A 23,347-nucleotide genomic window follows, 5' to 3' on the forward strand; every position below is an offset into this window, starting at 1 on the left:
TGAAACATGGTGAAACCCCCATTTTACTTTACTCCAATAAAAGTGTCTTTTCTAAGGTGACCATTGGTTTATCATGTAAGGAAAATAATCCTGAGTGAATTAAGATGTAACAAATATTTTTTTTTTCATAGATGCAAATACATATAGGATGTTGCTTATGATTTTAAAATCTTACACTCTATTTGGAGATATACTATTTCAATAGTTAAATGAATTATTTAAATAATAGGTAACACAAAGTTAAACATATGCCACAGAAAACATTTTAATAAATGCTAGGTGACCTCTCAGACGCTGCTGTGAGAGCAGTGGAGGGACGGGTAGCTCGGAGCTGCTTTGGAAAATCTGGAACATGGCAGTAGGGAGACTTCCAGATACCAATCCCTTGCAAATTGAAATGCAATGTTAACTAAGTGAATAAACTTACTCTCTAACTCTGAAAGCTGAAATTGTTGTCTATGAGAGATATTTCCCTTGGTTAGTTTCATAAATTTAAGAAAGTATAAAGATTGACTTAAATGACATTACTTTTTTTCTTTATGTTAATTCTCACTTGAGGATATTTTTTCCATTGACTTTTAGAAAAGGTAGAAGAGAGAGGGAGAGACACAAAGAGAGAAACATCAATATGAGAAAAACACATCAACTGGTTGTCTCCCACACATGTCCCTACCAGGGATGGAGATTGAGCCTGCAACAGAGGTACATGCCCTTGACCTGAATATAACCCAGGACCTTTCAGTCCAAGGGCCAATGCTCTATTTTCTGAGCAAATCAACTAGGGCTTAAATGACATTTCTTAAAGGGATATGTCAAATGATCTTTTTCCTTTTTATATTATTCACTAAAATTTTTATGGAATTTGAGTTATTGACTTAACTTGTAACTGTCTGCCTTTTAAATTAAAAAAAATGCTCTTTATCTCCTTTCTACAATATTTTAAAATGACAAATAGTGGTAAAATTGATTTTGCTTCATGCTCTCACTTAGTTTCAAAGCCACACTCATGGAATGGGTTATACCTGTCACAATATCTAGTCCCCAGATTCCCACTATAAGGATTCTAAAAGAAGACAAGTTAATTGAATAAAACACATCTATAGAATCATGACATATAACCTACACCTATTTTCATTTGGAAACTATTGTAGATCAATAACTCTAAAAGGATTCCTCATCTTCTTGGCATGAAAATTTTTACTATAAAATATTGTCCATTGTCATGATTGATGAATTTAAGCTGTGATCATAAAAATAAAGTTTATGCACTAAAGAGTGATCATTGTTTTAAAAAAATATAGCAAATAATCTGAGTTTTTCAACTCAAGAGATAAAGTGGCTTTTATGAGAAAGTAGAAATAGTAACTATCAGTATAAAAAGATAAAACCCCAGTTGCTTAAAAATCACTACTCTTAGAAAATGATGACATAATTATTAATTTGGGAAAGTTGAATTCTTTGAAACCTCAAAATTTATTCCCTCTTATAAAATTACAATCTAGTGTCTGTGAAGAAGATATATGAGGTCATTGAGCCTTTAAAACATAAGACGTAAAACTTTTTCAAAGAGCTTCAAGTCTTGTTTTAATTGCTTTAAGTTTTATCCATAAAGTGACTTTTGAAATCTGCAAGTTTTTTTTTAAATATTAACTATGCAGAGCTATTATTGCTAAACTTTTATTTATTCTTGCTGAGGAATATATATATATATATATATATATATATATATATATATATATATATTCATCTGGCGCTGTATGATTGTCAAAAGAGCCATGGTGCAATGCCACATGCTGTGTGGGCAGCATGGAGAACTTCATTGTAACTATGCATCATACACAGACCCACCATTGGGTCCCAGAGCTGCCATGACCAGGGCCAGCTAATTCCACACACCACCAGAACATGTGTAAAACATTGCTCAGAAAAAAGGTCTAAATGCCTTATTCATTTTCTTCTTGTCTACTTTTTACTCTAAAGAGAGGCTTTAATTGAATGGGAATTATCTTTTTCTGTAGAGTTGAGAACTGTCTTAATTAAGACCAGTTCATGGACCCTCATGCACTGCTGGTGGGAATGCAGACTGGTGCAGCCACTGTGGAGAACAGTATGGAGTTTCCTCAAAAAACTAAAAATGGGATTCCGTTTGACCCAGTCATCCCACTTCTAGGAACATATCTAAAGAAAGTAGAAACACCACTTAGAAAGGATATACGCACCCCTATGTTCATAGCAGCACAATTTACCATAGCTAAGATTTGGAAACAGCCTAAGTGCCCATCAGCAGACAAGTGGATTAAAAAACTGTGGTACATCTACACAATGGAAGATTACACTGCGGTAAAAAAATGGAGTTCTTACCATTTGCAACAGCATGGATGGCACTAGAGAGCATTATGCTAAGTGAAGTAAGCCAGTCAGACAAAGATAAATATCACATGATCTCACTCATTTATGGAATATACTGAACAACATAAACTGATGAACAAAAACAGATCCAGAGTCAGAGAAACATTGATCAGACCATCAAACCTCAGAGGTAGGGGAGGATGGGGGTAAGGGAGAGAGATCAACCAAAGGACTTGTATGCATGCATATAAGCCTACCCAATGGGCACAGACAATGGTGGGGGGGAGAGGGGAGGGCATGAGTGGAGGTGGTAGGGGGGTAATGGGGGAATAAGGACACATATGTAACACTTTAATCAATAAAGAAAATTTGTAAAAAGATTTCCATTTCCACCAATAACACCAAAAAACAAACAAACAAAAAAATATAGTTCATGAATAGATTGATTGCCTTGGTTCCCACATCAATCCCTCCTAATCAGCTTTGGTCAAGCTCATAGAACATTTGGCACAAGCCATGGCAACTTAGGCAAAAACAGCCAATTAGCTCTTTTTATTTTTAAAGGGCCTGCTTGAAAAATTTATAATAAATTACTTATAAATTTCCTGATTACATGGACGTTGTCCTTTTGACCTTTTTTACTTCCATAATCCATAATGCCTAAGATGATATTATTGTTATTATTAATTTCAGAGAGATGAAGGAAGAGGGAGAGAGGGTTAGAAACATCAATGATGAGACAGAATCATTGATTGGCTGCCTTCTGCATGCCTCATACTGAGAATTGAGGCTACAATCTGGGCATGTGCCCTGACCAGGAATCAAACTGGTGACTTCTTGGTTCATGGATCTGTGTTTAACCACTGAGCCATGCTGGCCAGGCAGAAAATATTTTTAATTTTTTTCCTGTTGAATTTATAGTTCTTTCTTTACTCTCAGCATAATAGACAAGCCATTTTGTAACATATGGAAGTGTTTCTACTTTGCAAGTTATTCTGAAGGGATATGATTTGCAAAATACTGTCAAATTAAATATGAATTTCCATATGTTTCTACAAAGACCAAATATATCCATGAAAACCTAGCTGCAGACAACTTAAAAAAATTCTTCATAAGGATTGTTTTAATATGTTTATATTTATTTTTAGAGAGAGATGGGAAGGGAGAGAGATATAGAAATAGAAACATCCAATGTGAGAGAAACATCATTGATCTGCTGCCTCCTGCACACCCCATACTGAGGATTGAGCCCACAATCCAGTTATGTACCCTGACTGGAATTGAACTAGTGACCTCTTGGTTGATGGGTCAATGCTTAAACATTGAGCAACACTGGTCTGGCCTCTTCCTATATATTTTAATTTGCATGGCAAATTGTTTTTAAAGTCCTAAAATCAGATGTATTCTCTTATTTTTGTGCTTTTAACATGAATATTTTCTCAAAACATTATAAACCAATATTTCAAAAATAATAATATATTTCAAGAAAGTACATGCAGGACATTTTCAAAGATTTTATTTGTTAATAAATCTTTCACATCAAGAAAATATTGGCTTAGTTCTTGTAAGGACAACACATTATCCTGGAAATATTTTTTATTAACTAAAACTCATGATGTCAGGAAGCACTTTTTAATAATAGTATGCTTATCATACTGTTAGCTCACTGGACATATTTGTACAAGCCTCTTGTTGAGTAAGACTTGATGTTATTGAGTATATAACAAACTGAAGAAGTCTTAACAATATTTACAGATGGGTGGGCAATAAGAGGAAAAGGAATGGAACCTTGTGATACCACTTCAGACTATTTTCCAGAGTAGTATTAAATTACTTGATGGAACAGAGTAGAGAAATTGTGAATAGATGGATTTTTTTTTTTTTTTTTTAGAAAATGGGAATTGAACTTTACTAAATTTGAGTTAGTAATATTCTACTTGTCATTCTAATACTATGGCTATGCCATACAACAGTCATATGGACTGGTTGCTGGCACCGAGGGGTAAATGTACAATTGATGGACTGAAGCAACCTATTTTGTCAGTTTTCAAGACTTTTGTTTGTTATTAGCACCTTTGAATCTTCTCCATTCACTTAGCCATGCCTTCACATTTCCTACAAATGTGCTAGTTTCCAAAGGCCTGAATTTAGACTCACCTTGCTCTTTGTCTCATTTTTCAGTTGGGTTGATTGGGAGGCCTCTTGTTATAGGATACATCTACTGCTTTCTCTGGTCCTAGTCCTGTGTACGAACTCCACTTTCCCCACATGTGCCTGAACTACTGTTATTGTTTGGGTCCTATTATTGACTTGAACTGGAGCAATGGTGTTTCTGTTTCCTAAGTCTTACTCCTCATTCTGCATGGTCCTTGGGCTTTATTAATGACCTGTTGTGAGGAATGGCTTAAGAACTTGGCAGGGAGACTTATGTTCCCCTGAAACCATGAACAAATCTTACCACATTGATTTTATTTCCCTGAGGATAGAGTGTTACCCATCCTTGCTTGCATTTGCTCATCTAAATTTGATGGATTGGTTAGAAATGACAGTCATTGGAGGCTGAAAGAAACTCTGTTACTAGTCATAAATGAATGAAACTTGGAACAAACTAAAAGTAAGGGCAGGAAAAGTCTATAATTTTTCATAAAAACAAGTTAATGTTTTCACTGAACATTGTGGAAAGAGTTTAGCTTTCCAATCTTTGAAAGAACAGCTACAAAATACCTCTGTACTACATTTGCACTCATTAAAAAAACATTTATTGAGCATCTGTTATATCCCAGGCAATTTTTAGTATGTTTGGTATGAATGAAAAAAGAGAGCTAAGATTCCTGCCCTCATAGAGTTTACATTTCATCAAGGGAAGACAGACTATACATATAATAAAGATAAAATGAAATAATATGTTTGAAGTTGATAGGTACTATGGACAATTGAAAAAAGTGTGGCAGGAGGGGTTGGGGGTGGGGGGTAGGCATAGGAATGCTCTATGTGGGCCTCTTGGTAACGTGCAGTATTAAAAAGGCATTCAGGAGAAAGACCACATTGGGATAATAAAATGTGGATGAAGGGATGACTTAGGTGGAGATAACCAAGAAGTTATCTGTTGAAGAGAGTTCCAGGCAGAGGGAATATTTCACAAAGGGTCCAAGAACAGGACTGGGTCTTCAGTATTTGAGGAACAGCAAGGAGGCCCTTGCTGAAACACATTGATAAAGCTAAGCTATAGATTAGTTGATGAAATTGGAGAGAGGCTCCAGAAACACAGGCCCTTATAAGGCAATAAAAAGACATGGCATCCACTGACCATTTTACTATACAAGTGACATGACATAACAACTTTTAATGATCACTCTGGTGACTTTGTTGGGAATAGGCTGTGTAAGGGTAAGGGTGGGCTTTGGAAGAGGTGCTGGGGAGCTGTGATGCAAAGCAGGCAAAGAATGTCAACTCAAAGCAAAGGAGTAGCAGAGAGGCGGTAAGTTGTTGGATTCCGGATCAATTCTGACAGATAGGTTGCAGCACTAAAGGAGGTCAAGAATAGAAATAGGAATTCCATTAAGTGAGCTGCTCATTATCTAAAATATGGCAATGCAAATGAGATGAAGAAATCAGGACACAGTTACTAGGAAATCGAACTGAGAGGACAAACAGAAACGTTTGGATAGATGGGCAAGAATGGAGAATCAAAAATTAATTTGGTGTTTATACAAAAGGATGCTAAGTGAGTAATCACTTATTTCATTTATTAACTAAAAACACTTATTGAGCATCTACTATAGGCAAAGCAGTATGCGATGTATTGGGGATAGAGGTATAAATGACCCCTATGTTCTGGAACTTACTGTTCAGTTTGAGGAGTGAAAAGGAAAAGAGAGACTAGAGAAATTTTTGATGAGGAGGCAATATCTGAGCTGACTGGAGAAATCCTTCTGACTCTGAGTCAGATCGAGGGGAATCAGATCGTGGTGGGGTGTAATGGGCAGGGTGGTTTTATGTTCATCCCAGTCAGGGGCCAGGGCATTGAAATATTTGCATTCCAAGTAATATATATATATATATATATATATATATATATATATATATATATATACACACACACACACACACACACACACACACACACACATATATTATCTTAAAGACAAAAATGAATCATTAACTGTTCCGATGGAACAAGATTACAAATACAGGTCACTTCGCCTCACCAGATCTTAGTTTGCTTCGGAGGTGAGGGGAAATAAATGACTAGGCCTGGGGGATCACGAAGGTTGATTTTCAGATTTTAAACTCTCTGATTCTCAAATGATGAAAGTGAAGCATTGCAACGAGGGGATTGCTAGTACGGATAATTCAGAAACTGAAACCTACTTGATCTACATCTGGGTGTCACTGACTATATTGATGGCTTTGGTGACCCTCCCCCTTTTGGTAAGAGGTGGATGCAATAAAGCACAGTAAGTGCAGATACATTGGTAACAAACTGGTTCATCTTTTTCCTTTTCTCAAGTTAAAAAAGTGCTATGTACATGTTTCTTAAAGTTTAGCTGTCAAACATTGTACTATGAAAATTTAAAAAAAGAACGTATAAATTTTTTACTGCTTTCTGAATAAAACAACCTCTGTGGAAGTTTGGATTCTGTGGAAAAATGATTATTTGATGAAGGTTTTCAGCAATATACTTTTTCTTGAGGTTATGGAGGGCATTAGGATGTAAGATGACAGACATTCAAACCTATCCCCAGTTGTGGTTACAGGTTTTGCTTAAGCATAAATGAGCATGTTGTCCCCCAAATGCCCCAGATTTCTGTAATATTAATATTGTAACAGTTTGACTAGTTGAACACTTTTTTAGAAGCCATGAAGGCAGTAAGGCAATTGCATTTGGTGTTAAGTTGTGACCTTAAGAGAGAGAATGACAGAGGGAGAAGACGTGAGGAGAGGAGAAAGGGAAAAGGAAGAGGAAAAATAAAAGGAAAAAATAACCCCAGTCTCAGTCAGGCTCATATTGCTAAATATAGACTTAAAATATTAAATGTATAATAATAAATTGTCAAATTAAAGCAGTATTTAATGCAATTGTACCTTCTTAGGAAAGACTGTGGTTTTTTCTTTATATGTTGGATTTTGCTCCAATGTTGAATGGCATATTTCACACAGAAAATGCTAAGAAAAGTGGAGTAAGTTGTTTTGTTATAGTTTTGGAGAAGTACTAGGTGAGAAGAGGTAAGGGGTTTGCAGAATAAGTGAAATTAATTCAGTGTATGAAATATTTAGAGATTTATGCAGAAGATTCTGCCACTAAAGGCTTATTAAGGAGATCACAGAGAGTTTGTATATTTCATTTCATAAATCTTAGCTCCAAAATCACATTCAGTGGGTCCCTGGTGGCTTTCTCTTACGGAATCTGAATATCATGCCTCAAGATGCCATTATAATATATGATGCTTTCCATTAGACAATACTTATTTAAAATTCCTTTTAGGAAACTTAAGATGTTCAAAGAACACAAAGAATATTAAAAATCTTTCCTTTATTATTATTTATTGACTCTCTTCCAATATCTTTTCTCAAACTTCTGTTAATATCTCCATTCTAAGTAACTTAGCTCTCTGCTTCATTTTTAACTTCTGATGGCAAGAGTCAAATTTCTAGGCCTAGTACTACGCGATTGCATCTTGTTATTGTTCATATTCAGTTTCAGGAATGATTTATGAGCTTGTTAAGATAATAGCTACTTATAAACTAATTTAATGTTTTTTTAATTTTACTTTATTAACTTTAGAATTTTTGATTTTTAGAATTCATGACAAGATTTTATTTAGACTATTGTATTTTTACTTTACCTTTCCTATGATCCAAGTGGTAGAAATTTTAAAATGAATTTAACTTTTCCTTAGGTTCTTTGTGATGTATTTTTGAATTTTAATACTTAATTTATGAAATAACTAGAGGCCCAGTGCATGAAATTCATGCACAGGGTGAGGGGTGTCCCTCAGCCCAACCCCACCCTCTCCAATCTGGGACTCCTGGAGGGATGTTCGACTGCCTGTTTAGACCCAATCCCACTGGAAAGTCGGACATTTCTCTCATAATCCAGGACTGCTGGCTCCAAACTGCTCGCCTGCCTGCCTTCCTGATTGTCCCTAACCGCTTCTGCCTGCCAGCCTGATCACCCCCTAACCACTCTCATGTCAACCTGATTGATGTCTAACTTCTCTCCTACCAGCCTCTTTGCCCCCAACTTCCCTCCTCTGTTGGCCTGGTCACCCCTAACTGCCCTCCCATGCAGGGTTGATCGCCTCCAATTGCCTTCTCTTGCAGGCCTGGTCCCTCCCAACTGCCCTCCCCTGCTGGCCATCTTGTGGTGGCCCTCTTGCATCCACATGGGGGAAGCCATCTTGTGTGTTGGAGTGATGGTCAATCTGCATATTACTCTTTTATTAGATAGGATAGAGGCCTGGTGCATGGGTGGGGGCCAGCTGGTTTGCCCTGAAGGGTGTCCCGGATCAGGATGGAGGTTCCCTTGGGGCGTGCTGCAGCCTGGGCGCCCCCCAGCAACCCAAGCAGAGGCCCTGGTATCTGAAACTTTGTAGCCTGGAATGGAGGCTTAGGATGATCTGGGCTGCAGAAGCGTGGCTTCCTCTATTGCCGGGGAAACCCAAGCCTCTCTCCTACTCTCTGTGGCTGCAGCCATGTTGGTTGGGATTAATTTGCATACTCACTCTGATTGGATGGTGGGTGTGGCTGGTGGGCATGTCTTGTGGCTGTAGCAAAGTGATAGTTAATTTGCATATTACTCTTTTATTAGGTGGGATAGTTTCTTTATTTATAAACAGCCTCCTATACATTTGTAAAGACATTAAGATATCCTGTATAATAAAAAAGAATAAAGAAAGTCAAAATAACTGTGTTAAAGACAGAAAAAAAATCATTGTATATATAAAGAACACGGTTGTCATCTTGCTTGGCATTCTGCCAGCTCAGAAGCCTAAGTACAGTGTTCAAGTATTTGGGGAAATATTGCTGTGATAGAATTTCTGATTCATTTTTTTTTTAATCTGTCCTAGATGATTTTGCATTTGTTTCTGAATATCCTTGGTCATTCTACATTTAGGCTTCATCAGCTATTTTAAGCTACCTGTAAAGTGTCTTCAAACCACAATTTAACTATTTGTGGAATGAGGGTAATGAAAATATCTATTCATAGGAATATTTTGAAGATTAAGTGATTGCTTAGAAAAGTGTCTGAATTATAATAAAAGCTTAATTAACATTTGTTTTGTTGCTCCAAACATTATTAAAAAATAAGAATCTAATCAGGAAAAACCTGCATTTCCATAAGTCAAACTTGTTACAAGACTTTGCTAAATGTTTGAGAAGTCAAATCATCTGGCCTCACATTTACTTTCTATCATTTAGAACACATGTGTCAAACACAAGGCCCGCGGGCCAAATCCAGCCCGCCAGGCCTTGCAATGTGACCCGCACCGCGCTGTCATCACTGCACTCCGCTGTCAGTTTATGACATTGTCAGTTTATGACTGTTCAGTAAACCATTCGGCCTGCGATTTAGGCTGGATTTTAGATTTTGGCCCCTTCTCTGATTGAGTTCGACACCCCTAATTTAGAAGATAATATGGGAGAAAGGCATTATCTTTCTAACATATTAGTTTAGTAAATAAAATACCTTTCTTTTTTATTTTATTTAAATTAACAATGTTTTTCAAATTTTTAATCTAGTTATGGAAAAAGTTATATTACTATGGCCTCTTATGTTTAAAATATATCGTTGATGTTGTTTTTCATGAAAATATCGAAATAACCTAAAAATGTCAGATATTAAAGAAGAGATCTAAAGACATTTTTACTTCACAGGGGGTTATGGGTAAAAATAAATTTTAATAAGATAAAAATGTCATTCATTTGTCATAATGCCTCATTAAATGATTCGATTTCTTTTTATCTAGTCAAAGTGTCGAGCAATTAATTTTTTTAAAGTTGCAATTATTTCCAGAAGAAATGACATTTAGAATTTCATTTAGATCCAAGACAGATAGTACTGGTGATTAAAAGAACATGGTAATTATTCACACTTTATATTAGAATACAGATGCAAAGGAAGAACACCAAGTGAAAAATCAGTGGAAGGCTGAAACAATTAACCACCACTGACCCCAGGGCTTTGAAGCACATACGACACAGACTATCTTTCCCCCCTTTTTAAATGACGACATGACAGAAAACTGTAAGAAAGTGGTATTCATAATCTGTTTAGTTTTTTTTATGAATACTTCCTTCAAGTAATTGCTTTGATCACTGAATTCAATGATATCACTGTCACATCTAGATATTAGACTTCAGTGGCATATGAAATAGAAAATATGTTATTGTCCTGCTCTGGAGTAACATGAGTTGTAAGGGAAATATGGTATAAATAGTATCTACTATAAAAAGCTGTTTCTCTTCTTTTCCTTTCCTTCTTTGGATAAATTCAATATTCATGTTGATGAAATGCAAACTTCTCAGCTTTCCGAGTCTCGGGGTTCATTTCTTTCAGGGTTTAAATCCATTCAATGTCTCACTCCTAATGGGATATATCAGCAACTCTGTCTTCCTTGGCTATTGCTTAATATCAAACATCTAGGTTTGAGTTCATTTTTCTTCTCTCAGTTTTCCTACCTCACTATGGCTTGTAGAAAGACTTTTTGAACACATCCTTCAGCTTCCTTGTGGTGATGCCATCTCAAACATAGCTACCTGTTTGGCTCAGTGTTCCTGCTTACTTACTGAGCAGGATATGGGCTGAATTACTTACACTTCTTTGGATAATAACTCCACTTCTATAAGCCTTACTTTTCTCAAATCTAAAATGATGGAAATAATACCTTCCTCAGAGTGTTGTCGAAAAGATTAAGTGAGATGACAGGAAACTAACCTGTCATGTGTTTCCTAGTATTTCCCAGGAAACACATCTTCATTTCCATCCTTTTTGTCTTAGCAGCTCACTGTGCAAAAGCTCAGCTCACCATGTCTTTTGAATTGTATTCCCTGTCGGCATGAGAATAAAAAATTTAATTATTCAGACCACTCTTTTTAAAAAATATATTTTATTGATTTTTTAACAGAGAGGAAAAGAGAAGGATAGAGAGCTAGAAACATTGATGAGAGAGGAACATCGACCAGCTGCCTCCTGCACACCCCCTACCAGGGATGTGCCCGCAACCAATGTACATGCCCTTGACCAGAATCGAACCTGGGACCCTCCAGTCTGCAGACTACTGATGCTCTATCCACTGAGCCAAACCGGTTTCAGCCCAGACCACTCTTAAATATTCTATGGGATTATGTAATTTCCATCCAGGTCAAATGGATGTGATGCTGGAGGGTGATGGATGGTAGATAATTAGAATCTTCAAGGGGGCTAGTCCAAGGGCTGGTTTCCCAATGTCCTTTGTGCTAAGCTGTTGGATAGCAAAATATAATTTTTTTAGTGAATAAATGCAATGGAGGCATATCATCATCAACTAATGAGGTAGACAAGTTTAGAGCAAGCATCATATTATATTTGTACTTTTTCAGATATAAAATTATCTGAACTTTTATAGATACAGTAGATAAAGCATAAGAAAAGATGCCTTTACTTCTGTTATACAATTGGCTTCTAGTTTTTGTTGCTTTCTTTTCCCCCCTCTCTGATTAACACATTTTTTTCTTCATGAAGTTACTGTTTCTTTCATATTTGCATTATGAACATGTCATCAGTACATTCAATTATAAGCTATCACTTCCTCTTATGATACCATATTTGCACATTAGGTCTTTGATGTTTCTATCATTTATGCCCAGGATTCACCATAACTCATATTCTTGAATTTTTTAATACCACAAACTGAAATAATAAATACCTAAGTGCTGCCTGGCCAGTGTTGCTCAGTGGTTGAATAACCTATGAGCCAGGAGATCACAGTTCAATTCCTGGTCAGGGAACATGCCTGGGTTACAGGCTTCATCCCCAGTGTGGTGTGTGCAGGAGGCAGCTGACCAATAATTCTCTCATCATTGATGTTTCTATCTCTCCTTCCCTCTCCTTTTCTCTCTGAAATTTTTGAGAATATACATGAAACCACCTAAAACATTTTCCCTCAAAGCAAGATTTTTGGAATGGACAGGACTAAGTCATATATTGATAGAATTGAAAATTTACAATTTACTAGGAGTAAATAGTATGGTTTAGATAAAATGTCAACTTCAAACAATGTGAAAATCACGGATGGGCTCTTTGAAATAAACTCAGGGGCCTGAGTGGAATTTAGAGTAATGCCAAATAAATGTTTTTGCTGGAACTGAGGAATTGCCTTTTGTATTTTCTCCACTTTGAGATATATCCTATTTCCTATGCTTTTTTCCTACAGTCTATTAAAAAGTCAACATATAGCTATCAATCTAAACATCAAACAATTCTAAAAATACTTTGCCCTCAAAGTTAACTCTGTTGAAATATTTGACAAGTTAACTTTTAAAATAAAGCTTACCCTGAGTCTTTTTAAAGTGAAAGTGGACTTCTATGGAGATAAAGTATTATCCTCTTACATAATAAAAGGGTAATTTGCACATTGACCTTAATGGTGGAATGACCAAGGAACGACCAGTCGCTATGACGCACACTGATCACCAGGGGGCAGACACTCAATGCAGGAGTTGCCCCCTGGTGGTCAGTGCACTCCCATAGGGTGAGCTCCATTCAGCCTCAAATTGGGCTGATGGCTGTGAGTGCAGCAGCAGTGGTGGGAGCCTCTCCCGCCCCTGGGCAGCACTAAGAATGTTTGACTGTGGCTTAGGCCCGCTCCCTGCAGGGAATGGCCTAAGCCATAGTCAGACATCCTCGAGGGGTCCCAAACTGTGAGAGGAGGCAGGCTGGGCTGAGGGACTCTCCAGAATGCATGAATTTTTGTGCACTGGGCCTCTAGTGTAATTATGTAAAACTTCATGAAGCTAATGATTATTTCAGTTGGAATGTATGCACCCATAATTCAATTTTTTTTAATGAATACATATTTCAATATATAAATATGTAATTTAGAAAAGTTCTGATTATCTATATATAAAAGACTAATATGCAAATTGTTCCCACGGGAGTTCGACCAGGAGACCAGGAGTTCAATTGCTCACTATGACATGCACTGACCACCAGGGGGTAGCACAGAATGAAGGAAGGCCCTTGGCTGGCAGCCAGAAGGCCTCAGCTGGCCCTGATCACTGGCCAGGTCTAGGGACTCTACCCCTGCACAAAATTTCATGCACCAGGCCTCTAGTTTCTAATAGAATAAGTAAGTTCTTTCTTTCTTCTACACAATATAATAAGTTCAAATTTTTTTTATTGTACATGGCTTTTATAAATCACTACCAGAAAAGTTTTAGGTATTTTGTTATAACTGTTTTGAACTAATTCTTAATGTTTTTTTAAAGTAGATATCATTATGATAAACTTCAGCATCTCATACAAACTTTTTGTCATAACTTTTTTCTTTCAGTTTACCTTATTCACAAAGATAAAAATATTATATGAATTCACATTAGGTTTGTGAGAGTTCTCTCTCTCTCTCTCTCTTTTCTTCTCCTCCCTCACCTCCATTCTTTCTAAAAAATATCAATGGAAAATTTATTCTTGGGTGAGGATTTAAAAAAAATTATGTCTTTGATAATTATGCTTTTGCAATTTATTTTGTTTTGATGAGGTATTTTAAAAAGAAAAACAAATTTTGCTCTCACTGGTTTGGCTCAGTGGATAGAGTATCAGCCTGCAGACTGAAGGGTCCCAGGTTCGATTCTGTTCAAGGGCATGTACCTTGGTTGTTGTGGGCACATCCCCAGTAGGGGGTGTGCAGGAGGCAACTTATCAATATTTCTCTCTCATCAATGTTTCTAAATCTATATTCCTCTCCCTTCTTCTCTGTAAAAAATCAATAAAATATATGTTTTAAAAAAACAAAACAAGTTTTAAAATGCTAAATAAATTTCAGGTAATACCTCTTCAATACATATTGTCTTCATCTAAAATGGTTGACGTAATTATCCATTATATTGTACAACATGGAGTAGTCCACCTTGGGAAAGGCATTAGCTCCCAAAGAGCCTTGCCTTCCTTAGCTTTGGGCCTTGGTATGTGCTGCTTTGACTACCTAGAACACCCTTTCCTTTCTTGTTTGCTAAAATGTGCTCATCCTTCTGGTGTTCCCCCCCACCCCACCCCGCACCAAAGAGCCTGCCTGGTTCAGTTGCTCTAACCAATTCTTCCCTGATTTGGTTATCACACATCACATCACCCACATTACAAACACTCTTCCCCAAACACTCAGAGACAAGTCTCTGACCTCAGGAGCTTACATTCTAGTTGAGGAAGAAAAGAAAATAAGCAGGTGATTACTTTATATGCATAATAGATATTATATATTTTATCCTACACATTTATTTATTTTTGTTTTCATGTTTCTTGTAATCATTTCTGTTCAGAACATAGAACTTTCCTCATTCACTTTTAATTCAACAACCAAATGGTATTTTATTATGTAGATTTTAAATAATTTATTATAATTTATAAAATCAGCCTCCTATTGAAGGAATTTTAGGTTCTTTTTATTCTTAGGTTCTTACTAAAAGCAATGCACACCTGACACTAATACAAAGTAATATTGAATATAAATTGTAATTTAAAAAATACAATTATGTAAAATAGAAAGTGATTTCTAGTATAAAAAAATTTAAAAAACAACAACAACAGGGATATAATGACCATAGTGATACACCATTCACATCATGATTTTACAAATTCTGGTGAGTAAATTTCAGGAAGTGAGTATGCTAGGTCAAAATATATGTGCATTTGTAACTATTTTTCACTTGTTCTCCAGATATGTGCACTGAATAATACTCACACTGTAATATGTGAGTTACTCTTTATCCCCATTAATACCAAGAGAGTTCATAATCAAACTTTTCAGTTTTTGCCAATCTAAGAGGTGAACTGGGGTATCTGTCTAGTTTTAATTTGTATTTTTCTCACATTACTTTTTAACTTTTAAAAGTAATTTTTCTTTTCTTTATGATCTAGTCACATCTTTTGGTCATTTTATTGGGTATTATTATTTTAATTGATTAATTTTGTTTCTTGTTTTTTATTGCTTAACGTATTACAAATAGTAGTATTATTGATCTTTAGATATTTTCATTCTGAGAAATTAACTTTAGATATTAACCTCTTGTGAAATAAGTTGAAAATAATTTTTTTAAAGTGGATTTTTGCTTAGTAAAATTTTTCTCATGATTCATTAGATTATTGAGGTGATCCTATGTCTTTCTTTTTAGCTTTGTTAATTCAATCAATTACATATTAATTGATTTGTTAACACAGGCCACAATGTTTTAATTCTGAAAATTTGATATTGTAATTTTTACAGAAATGTTCAGTTTCATTGTTCTTATTTTTTAGGGATCTTAGTATGATATATATTTCCATATGATGTTAGAATCAGCTGGTCTAGCACCAAATTTTAAAAAATGTACTTTTTTTGTTGGGAATCATTAAATTTATACATCAATTTGAGGGGAATTAGCATTTTTCTTGATTTTGAATGTCATTCAAGTATTTTTGTTATTCAGATTCAGGAGTGTTTAAAATGTTTTTCATGTAGATCTGGAACATTTCTTGGTAACATATTTGGAGCAGTTTTAAATTTCAGAAGTTTATTTCTAATATTTTCTACCAGGCTACTAATTAATCTTTTGCTTATATCAGATATTAAATTATATAATGTGAAAGTAGCGGTGATTTACTACTCTTTTTCAATTTTTATAACTGCAAAATCCAATATTATTGAAACCACCTTTGGTGTATCTCTATTAAATCCAAGTTTGATTTTTAGGACATAAATATTTCATTTCAGTAAGTGTTTGCCTATAATTATTTTGTTAAGATTTTCTTTTAATTCAGAATACTTGCAGACTGTTAAAATGTCTTTGCAGGTAATCCTAGAGAGATAATTCTATGATTTTTTTTTAGCTTTATTACTATAATTAATAGTATATTTATAAATTTGCTAATATAGAGCCGTTTTTGTATTCGGTAAATGAAATATTCTCTTCTTAACTCATTAGTAGTTTAATATACTGTTAGAATCTCTTTTTATGCTTTTTTATTAATATTTTTAAGTCATATTGGCTTGTTGTTTATCTGTGTAATTCCAACCTAGTATGACACTAATATATTGGTTTTGAAAATAATGGAAACATCTCCCTCCTATGTCCCCTCTACTTGTTTGTTTGTTTTTATGCTTTGGAAAAGTTTACATAGCATTGGAATTATCTACTCTGAAAAGAGTTGATAGACTTTCCCTATCAGTTCATATTTTTTCATAAATTTTAGGTGTTTCAGATGTTTCTTCATTTCTTCTATTAAAGTCTCTTGGTTGGAATTTCTTTATCTTTTGGAATTAATTTGGATAAATATCCTCTTAGAATATCATCCATTTTATCTAGGTTTCATAGTTGATTGCAGCAATCTAGCCTTCATAATGTTCTTACTTTTCCCTTTATTGTGATTATCTTTCCCCATAATATTTCATTTTTATAGATATATTGTCTAGTATTTTCTCAATTAATTAGTATCCCTTCCCATCACAAACATTTTTAATTATGCATTGATGTGACTATTATTTTGTTTTCTGATAATTAATTTTAGCTCTTACCTTAATTAATTTTACACTACTGTTTTGTTTCAATTTATTTTCATGTTCTTTATAACTTCTTTAGTCTTATTATTGATTAGTTTAGCTAAATTTTTTAAATCTTAAATCTGAAGTTATTACCTATTCTCTATGCCCTATTGTAGTGTATATTTTTCTACAGTATTATCTTTTAAAAATTTTTACTAATTTGGTTGATTCTAAAAGTACCTTGGGACAAATTTTATTTTAATGGTGATTGAGTCTTTTTGTTTTCTGAATTTGTTATCAATTACTAGTTTTATTGCATTGTATAATAATAAATATATATTTAACAATTTCTCCGCTTTGGAAATGTTAAGTTTTTTGTATTTAGTTTTAATTAATATTTTATGAGCACTTCTAAAAAAAAACTACCTTTATTTCAGAGCAAAGCATTAAACATTTGTCAATTTGATTTACCTTCTTAATTGATATTGTTGTCAACTTGATCTTTCATAAACTCAGGTTAATAAAGTGCTTCAAAACAGAATATTTCTATCACTCTTGTAGCTTTTGTAATGTCTAATTTATGAATGTTGCTTCTCTGTTATGTAATGTCTAGAAATTCATAACTGTTTTATCTTTATTTTGAATTTGTTTAATTAGCATTACAAAATGTCCTTATTTAAATAATTTCATTATTTGGGGGGTCTGAATTCCTTCTTGTGTGATATAAATATTACATCCACATTTGATTTGCTTTTGCATTTTCCATTTATACTTTTGCTCAGCCTTTTGTTTTGTTTTATATTTCTTTTTCATTTGATATTTTCCATCATCATTTATTCACTCTATGCCCTCTTCCACATCCACCCTCCACCCCCTACCCCAACCCACTTTTATCATTTTTCTTTCTGAATCACTTATTTTAACAGTCTCTGATTTCTGGTGCAATATGATAGCTTTGTTTTTTAATACATTCATTAAACTCATTGTCATTTGCAGTGACAGCTGTCTGGTCTTAATTTAATGATATACTTTATGCTTCTAGAACTTTTTAATGTTTTTCAATATGAGGTTTGTTTTGCTATTTTTATTCATTATTTTTTGTTATTGATCTTCACCCAAGAATATATTTCCCATTGATTTTGAGAGAGAGTGGAAATGTGAGAGAGAGGAAAGAAAGGGAAGGAGGATAAAGAGAGAGAGGAAGAGGGAGAGAGAGAAAGAGATGGTTGCCTCCCGCATGCTACCAATCCAAGGCCAGGGATTGAGCCTGAAACCCAGGTACGCACCTGACTGGGAATGAAACCTGCAACCCTTCCATGCTCAGGCCTATGCTCTAACCACTGAGAACACTGGCCAAGGCTCATTTATTTATTTATTTAATATATTTTATTGACTTTTTACAGAGAGGAAGGGAGAGAGATAGAGAGCTAGAAACATCTATGAGAGAGAACCATCGACCAGCTACCTCTTGCACACCCCACACCGGGGATGTGCCCACAACCAATGTACATGCCCTTGACCAGAATCGAACCCTTGACCTTTCAGTCCACAGACCGATGCTCTACCACTGAGCCAAACCGGTTTCGGTCAAGGCTTATTTATTAGTTTTAATTCGTTTTTCTGATATTCAAGATTTTAATGTAAAATTTTACCTTTTTCTATTAGTTCCCTTTCATGAGCAACAACAGAGTTAGCAGGTTTTCTCTTCCTCTGCCTATTCTCTCATTACCCCACGATTTAGTCAATGTTTACTTTCTTGGTGTTTACTTTGTATTTTTAGATCTGACTGTACTTCTATTACTTGATTTATTAAGTTTAAATTATAGATGACTATGCAGGGAAATTACTTCCCCCTACTTTGTTAGTTATTTTTGCATTATCATGTAACATTTTATTTATGTGCTATCTCTACATTTGTTTATTCTTAGTTTTATAATTAAATACATTCAATAGTCATCAAACATCTTTTTGTCATAATTTCCCTAGTCATCTCGGCTGACTTAAGTTCACTCTTAGGCAGATTTTCAATAACAGTTTATGGGGGGAAAAATTAGCTGAACTCTTGTTTGATCAACACCAATACCTTTATACAGTTTGCCTTATCCAAACCTAATATTTGTACCGTATTTTTTCAGACCATAAGACACACTTTTTTCCCCCCCAGAAGTGGGGGGAAAAAGTCCCTGCGTCTTATGGTCCAAATATAGCCTACACATATACTTTAAAAAAAAAGTTTTTTTACTTGCCCGGCTCTGTGTGGTCTCTGTGTGCTTGCCTGGCTCTGTGTGCTTGCTGCAGCCACTGTCCTTTCCTCCGTGCCCAGAGTGTCTGCCCCGCTCTGTAAACTCCGAGTGGTAGAGGAGTTCCCATGTTTGGTAGTCAGCCTCCATGCCCTCGCTGCAGCCATATCTCCATGTCAGCCCAGGTGCGGTGTACGGTAACTGCGTAATCCAAACCGTAATCATCGCCTGTACATTTTGTCTTTTGCTGACTGTATTTGTTAATAATGGTTCTAAATGGTTCTAAATGCTGCTGTTTACTTTACAGGGTTGATTACATGTGTTTATGACTGTGATGTTGGGTTTTAATGCACATAAAATATTTTAGGACACTATTTGTTTCAGAATCTTTTTTTCTTCATTTCCCTTCTCTAAAAACTGGTGCGTCTTATGGTCCGAAAAATACGGCATTTTGTATTTTTCCATCTATTACACATTCATATAATTTTTCCTATATATTTCATGTAACAAAAATTAGCATTTTAATTAAAATATGAAAGTAACCAATTTCTTTAGAAAATTATTCATAAATTTTCAACTATTATATACTTTTTTATACCATTTCTATTTAGGAGTTTTATTGTAAAATATATTGTCATAATGCTTTTCTTTTTTTGAACTTTTATCTTTATTTTAAATTTTTAGAAGCTAAACATTTTTGTTCATTTAATTTTATTTTAAATATGAAGTAGGTAATTAAATATAGCTCTTTACAAAAACAATATAACTGGTGATATGAAAAGTTAATTTAATTCTTAATCTTGATATGGTTATAAATATGAATGGCTTTAAGATGTCATGTGGAATTTACCTATTCCAGTATTTGATAACTTGTATCATAAATTGTTTCAATATGCAGGCCCTAGATTTCTATATTAATTGTGGTTATTTTTGTAGACCAAAGTATCTGATGTTGTTATTTATATTTTAGGTTAGTGGGATGGTTTGGTCATGAACTCAGCACCAGATTTAAAATGGATAACAGTAAGTGTACTCCATTTTATTTTATAAGTCATTTTATTTTAACTTTATTTTAATTTTCATCAGTCTTTGTATGACATGTATTATACATGCCTCCTGGAGAGTGCACTTTGAAAATGCCACTGAGAATTTTTAAAATAAGAAGTGACATTTCCAGAGTGTAAGACTAAGTGTTTATAGATTTCAGCACGATGTCGAGTCTATCCCTTTGTAGGGAGATAAGAGGAGGTGAAATCTAGCATAAAGGATCCGATCTCATCAACATGGAGTGCCCGACACATCAGGAAGTGAGGACAAGAGGAGTTTTTGTCTTGGAGTCAGACCCTGTGAAACCTTGGTGTCAATCCTACTTTGCAGCTTAGTAACTTTGTGATGCTGCACGAGTTATGTCATCTTGGAATTTCTCTCTCTCACATATTTAATGTGAATAATATCTATTTCAGGAGTTGGTTTGAGGGTAAAGACACATTTAAACCAAATAGCAAACAGCAGTGTTATTTCATTTTTATCCTCTCTTCTTCCAACTAGTCCTCCTTTTGTAGTTTTGCCACTTACTGAGCAGTAACAGTTAAACCTCAGTAGGCAGAAATGAGAGGACACCAGGCACAGGGGTGTCCTGCCCTGTTTCTTTCCCTTAATGACTCTATTCTTCCATCTCATGAAACACAGAAAGCTTTTCGAATGCTGTGAGAATTCCACTTAAACAAACTTGAGCATTTAGGTGAAGTCCAACCCTGAGATAGTATTTTAAGCAAATTCACATTTACAAAAACCAAGATCAGGAAAACTGTATTTTATCTTAGCTGCTGAAATAATAAGCTCTGTTATCAGTCCAGTTCCTTAAAATTTTGTGCTAGATTTCTTATCTGTAAATGAGGGAGGTGGATTAGATCAGGCAGCAAAGTTTTTCTGGGAAGGATAAAACTGAAGTTATTTTAAGCTTTTTGGTTTATACTGTCACTGTGGCAAAAACTCAGTTCTACCATTGTAATGCTAAAGTAGTCATCGACATACATAAATGAATGATGTGGCTGTGTTATAGATTTCAGCATGATGTCGAGTCTATCCCTTTGTAGGGAGATAAGAGGAGGTGAAATCTAGCATAAAGGATCCGATCTCATCAACATGGAGTGCCCGACACATCAGGCAGTGAGGACAAGAGGAGTTTTTGTCTTGGAGTCAGACCCTGTGAAACCTTGGTAACTTTGTGATGCTGTCTTTATTTATAAAGACAAGTGGTGAGCCACATTTGGCCCACAGGACATAGTTTATCTAACCCTGGATTAGATGAATCTGGAGATACCCAGCATATTCTAAAGTTTATTTAGTCAGTCTTAGTTTTCATTTGGTCTCTAGCTAGCAATTTTCACTCTATTGGATTTAACTTTCCATCTAATTAATTCTGATTAGGATAATATCTTATATTAATTCACCTTTTAAACATATCATACTTAGGCAGATTATTTATTTTTTTAACTTTTTAAAAAATATATATTTTATTGATTTTGTACAGAGAGGAAGGGAGAGAGATAGAGAGTTAGAAACATCGATGAGAGAGAGTCATCGATCAGCTGCCTCTTGCACCCCCCCCCCCCCCACCGGGGATATGCCCGCAACCAAGGTACATGCCCTTGACCGGAATCGAACCCGGGTCCCTTCAGTCCCCAAGCCGATGCTCTATCCATTGAGCCAAACCGGTCTCGGCAGATTATTTTTTTTAACTTCCCCTTTTTCCCTAAGAAAAGCCACTTGACCTGGTGCTAAAAGTCACTTTCATAGGCCATTTCATTTGATATGTCTGCCTTTGGGCAGCATTATGATTACAAATCATTCAAATCCTGACGTCTTCCTCTCATTGACTTGGTTTCATAACGAAAGAACATAGCATGAAGCAGAACAAGGAATACAGTCTTGGGAATGGCAGAGGACAGGGTCCAGAAAAGCTTTTATAAGAAACTATTTTTATCTTGTGCCTAAGAGCTCTAGTGCTTGGTAATTTCCTAAGAAGGTGTGGGCAGGGGAGATAGACATTACAGGTAAAGGGAAAATGTGCCAGTTTTTTAGGTCCACGGATTTTCTCTAAAAATATCTCAGAAACCTTAGGCATATAAATGTTTAATTCTTTTTCTCTCTACTACTCTGTCATTGAAAAAAAAATCCATAAAGGATAATTTTTAAAGATACATTGTATTAAAATGACATAATATGAATTTTTCAGAATTGCAGTTAATCCCTGGAGCCAATGGATTTAGAATTTCAAATCCTCCCATATTGTTGGTCTGTTCTTTACAGGCTAGTTTGGAGGTAAGTGATCTGTGTGCCAATCTTCCCACATCTTTTCCTTTTCCTTTACCTGACTGTGACATGTTGTAGTACTTTCTCTGCTAATCAACAGGATTATAACGTGCGCTGTGCACAAACATTGTGCAAAGGGTAGTGTCCACTGTTAGGATGTGTCTGTATGTGAATTATCACCTTTTGTGTGTGTTTCCAGCCCCTAGCAGGATGATTGGCACATTTTTGGCACTTAATATATGTTAAACATAACACACCTGGGGAGAAGTACTTTTAGTTCCACTTCCAATTTATGTGAACTTGAGTGAGTTACTTAACCTTCTATTGCAATATTTAAGTCTCGATTAATTAAATCATTCAACATTTATTTACGAAGAGAATGCTGTTGACCAGACAATGCTGTGATTACAGGGGACTCTGTCTTTCTAGTTCTGTGAATCAATGAACTGACAAAGTTTTAGGAAGACTAAGGAGAGAGTATGTATATAATAGAAATTGTCCAGGACTCCATCACAGTAACGACTCAACAGCAGGATGAGTGGGCCAACCAGGACGGCAGAGGGGGGTAGAGAGGGACCACCAGACAACTGTACAGCAAGCAGGCTGTGTGGAGTGACCAGACTGGCGGGGGACGGGGACAGTTAGGACGATAGGTCCGCGGGTAGAGGTGGTTAGGGGTGATCAGGCTGGCGGGGGGACAGCTAAGGGCGATCAGGCAGGCTGGCAGGTGAG

General features: G+C 35.4%; 1 protein-coding gene across 2 annotated transcripts in view; it reads left to right on the plus strand.

Annotated features, from left to right (window-relative positions):
- Positions 1 to 23,347, plus strand: part of KYNU (kynureninase) — a 103,377-nt gene that overhangs the window by 71,650 nt on the left and 8,380 nt on the right. For both annotated transcript variants that reach the window (XM_084891911.1, XM_084891910.1), the window contains exons 11-12: positions 20,271 to 20,323; positions 22,539 to 22,624. In XM_084891911.1, the coding sequence (XP_084748037.1) occupies positions 20,271 to 20,323; positions 22,539 to 22,624 (139 nt within the window). The remainder of the gene's footprint in view (positions 1 to 20,270; positions 20,324 to 22,538; positions 22,625 to 23,347) is intronic.

Source organism: Pipistrellus hanaki, assembly GCF_964339955.1.
Source record: "Pipistrellus hanaki genome assembly, chromosome: 8".
NCBI lineage: Eukaryota > Metazoa > Chordata > Mammalia > Chiroptera > Vespertilionidae > Pipistrellus > Pipistrellus hanaki.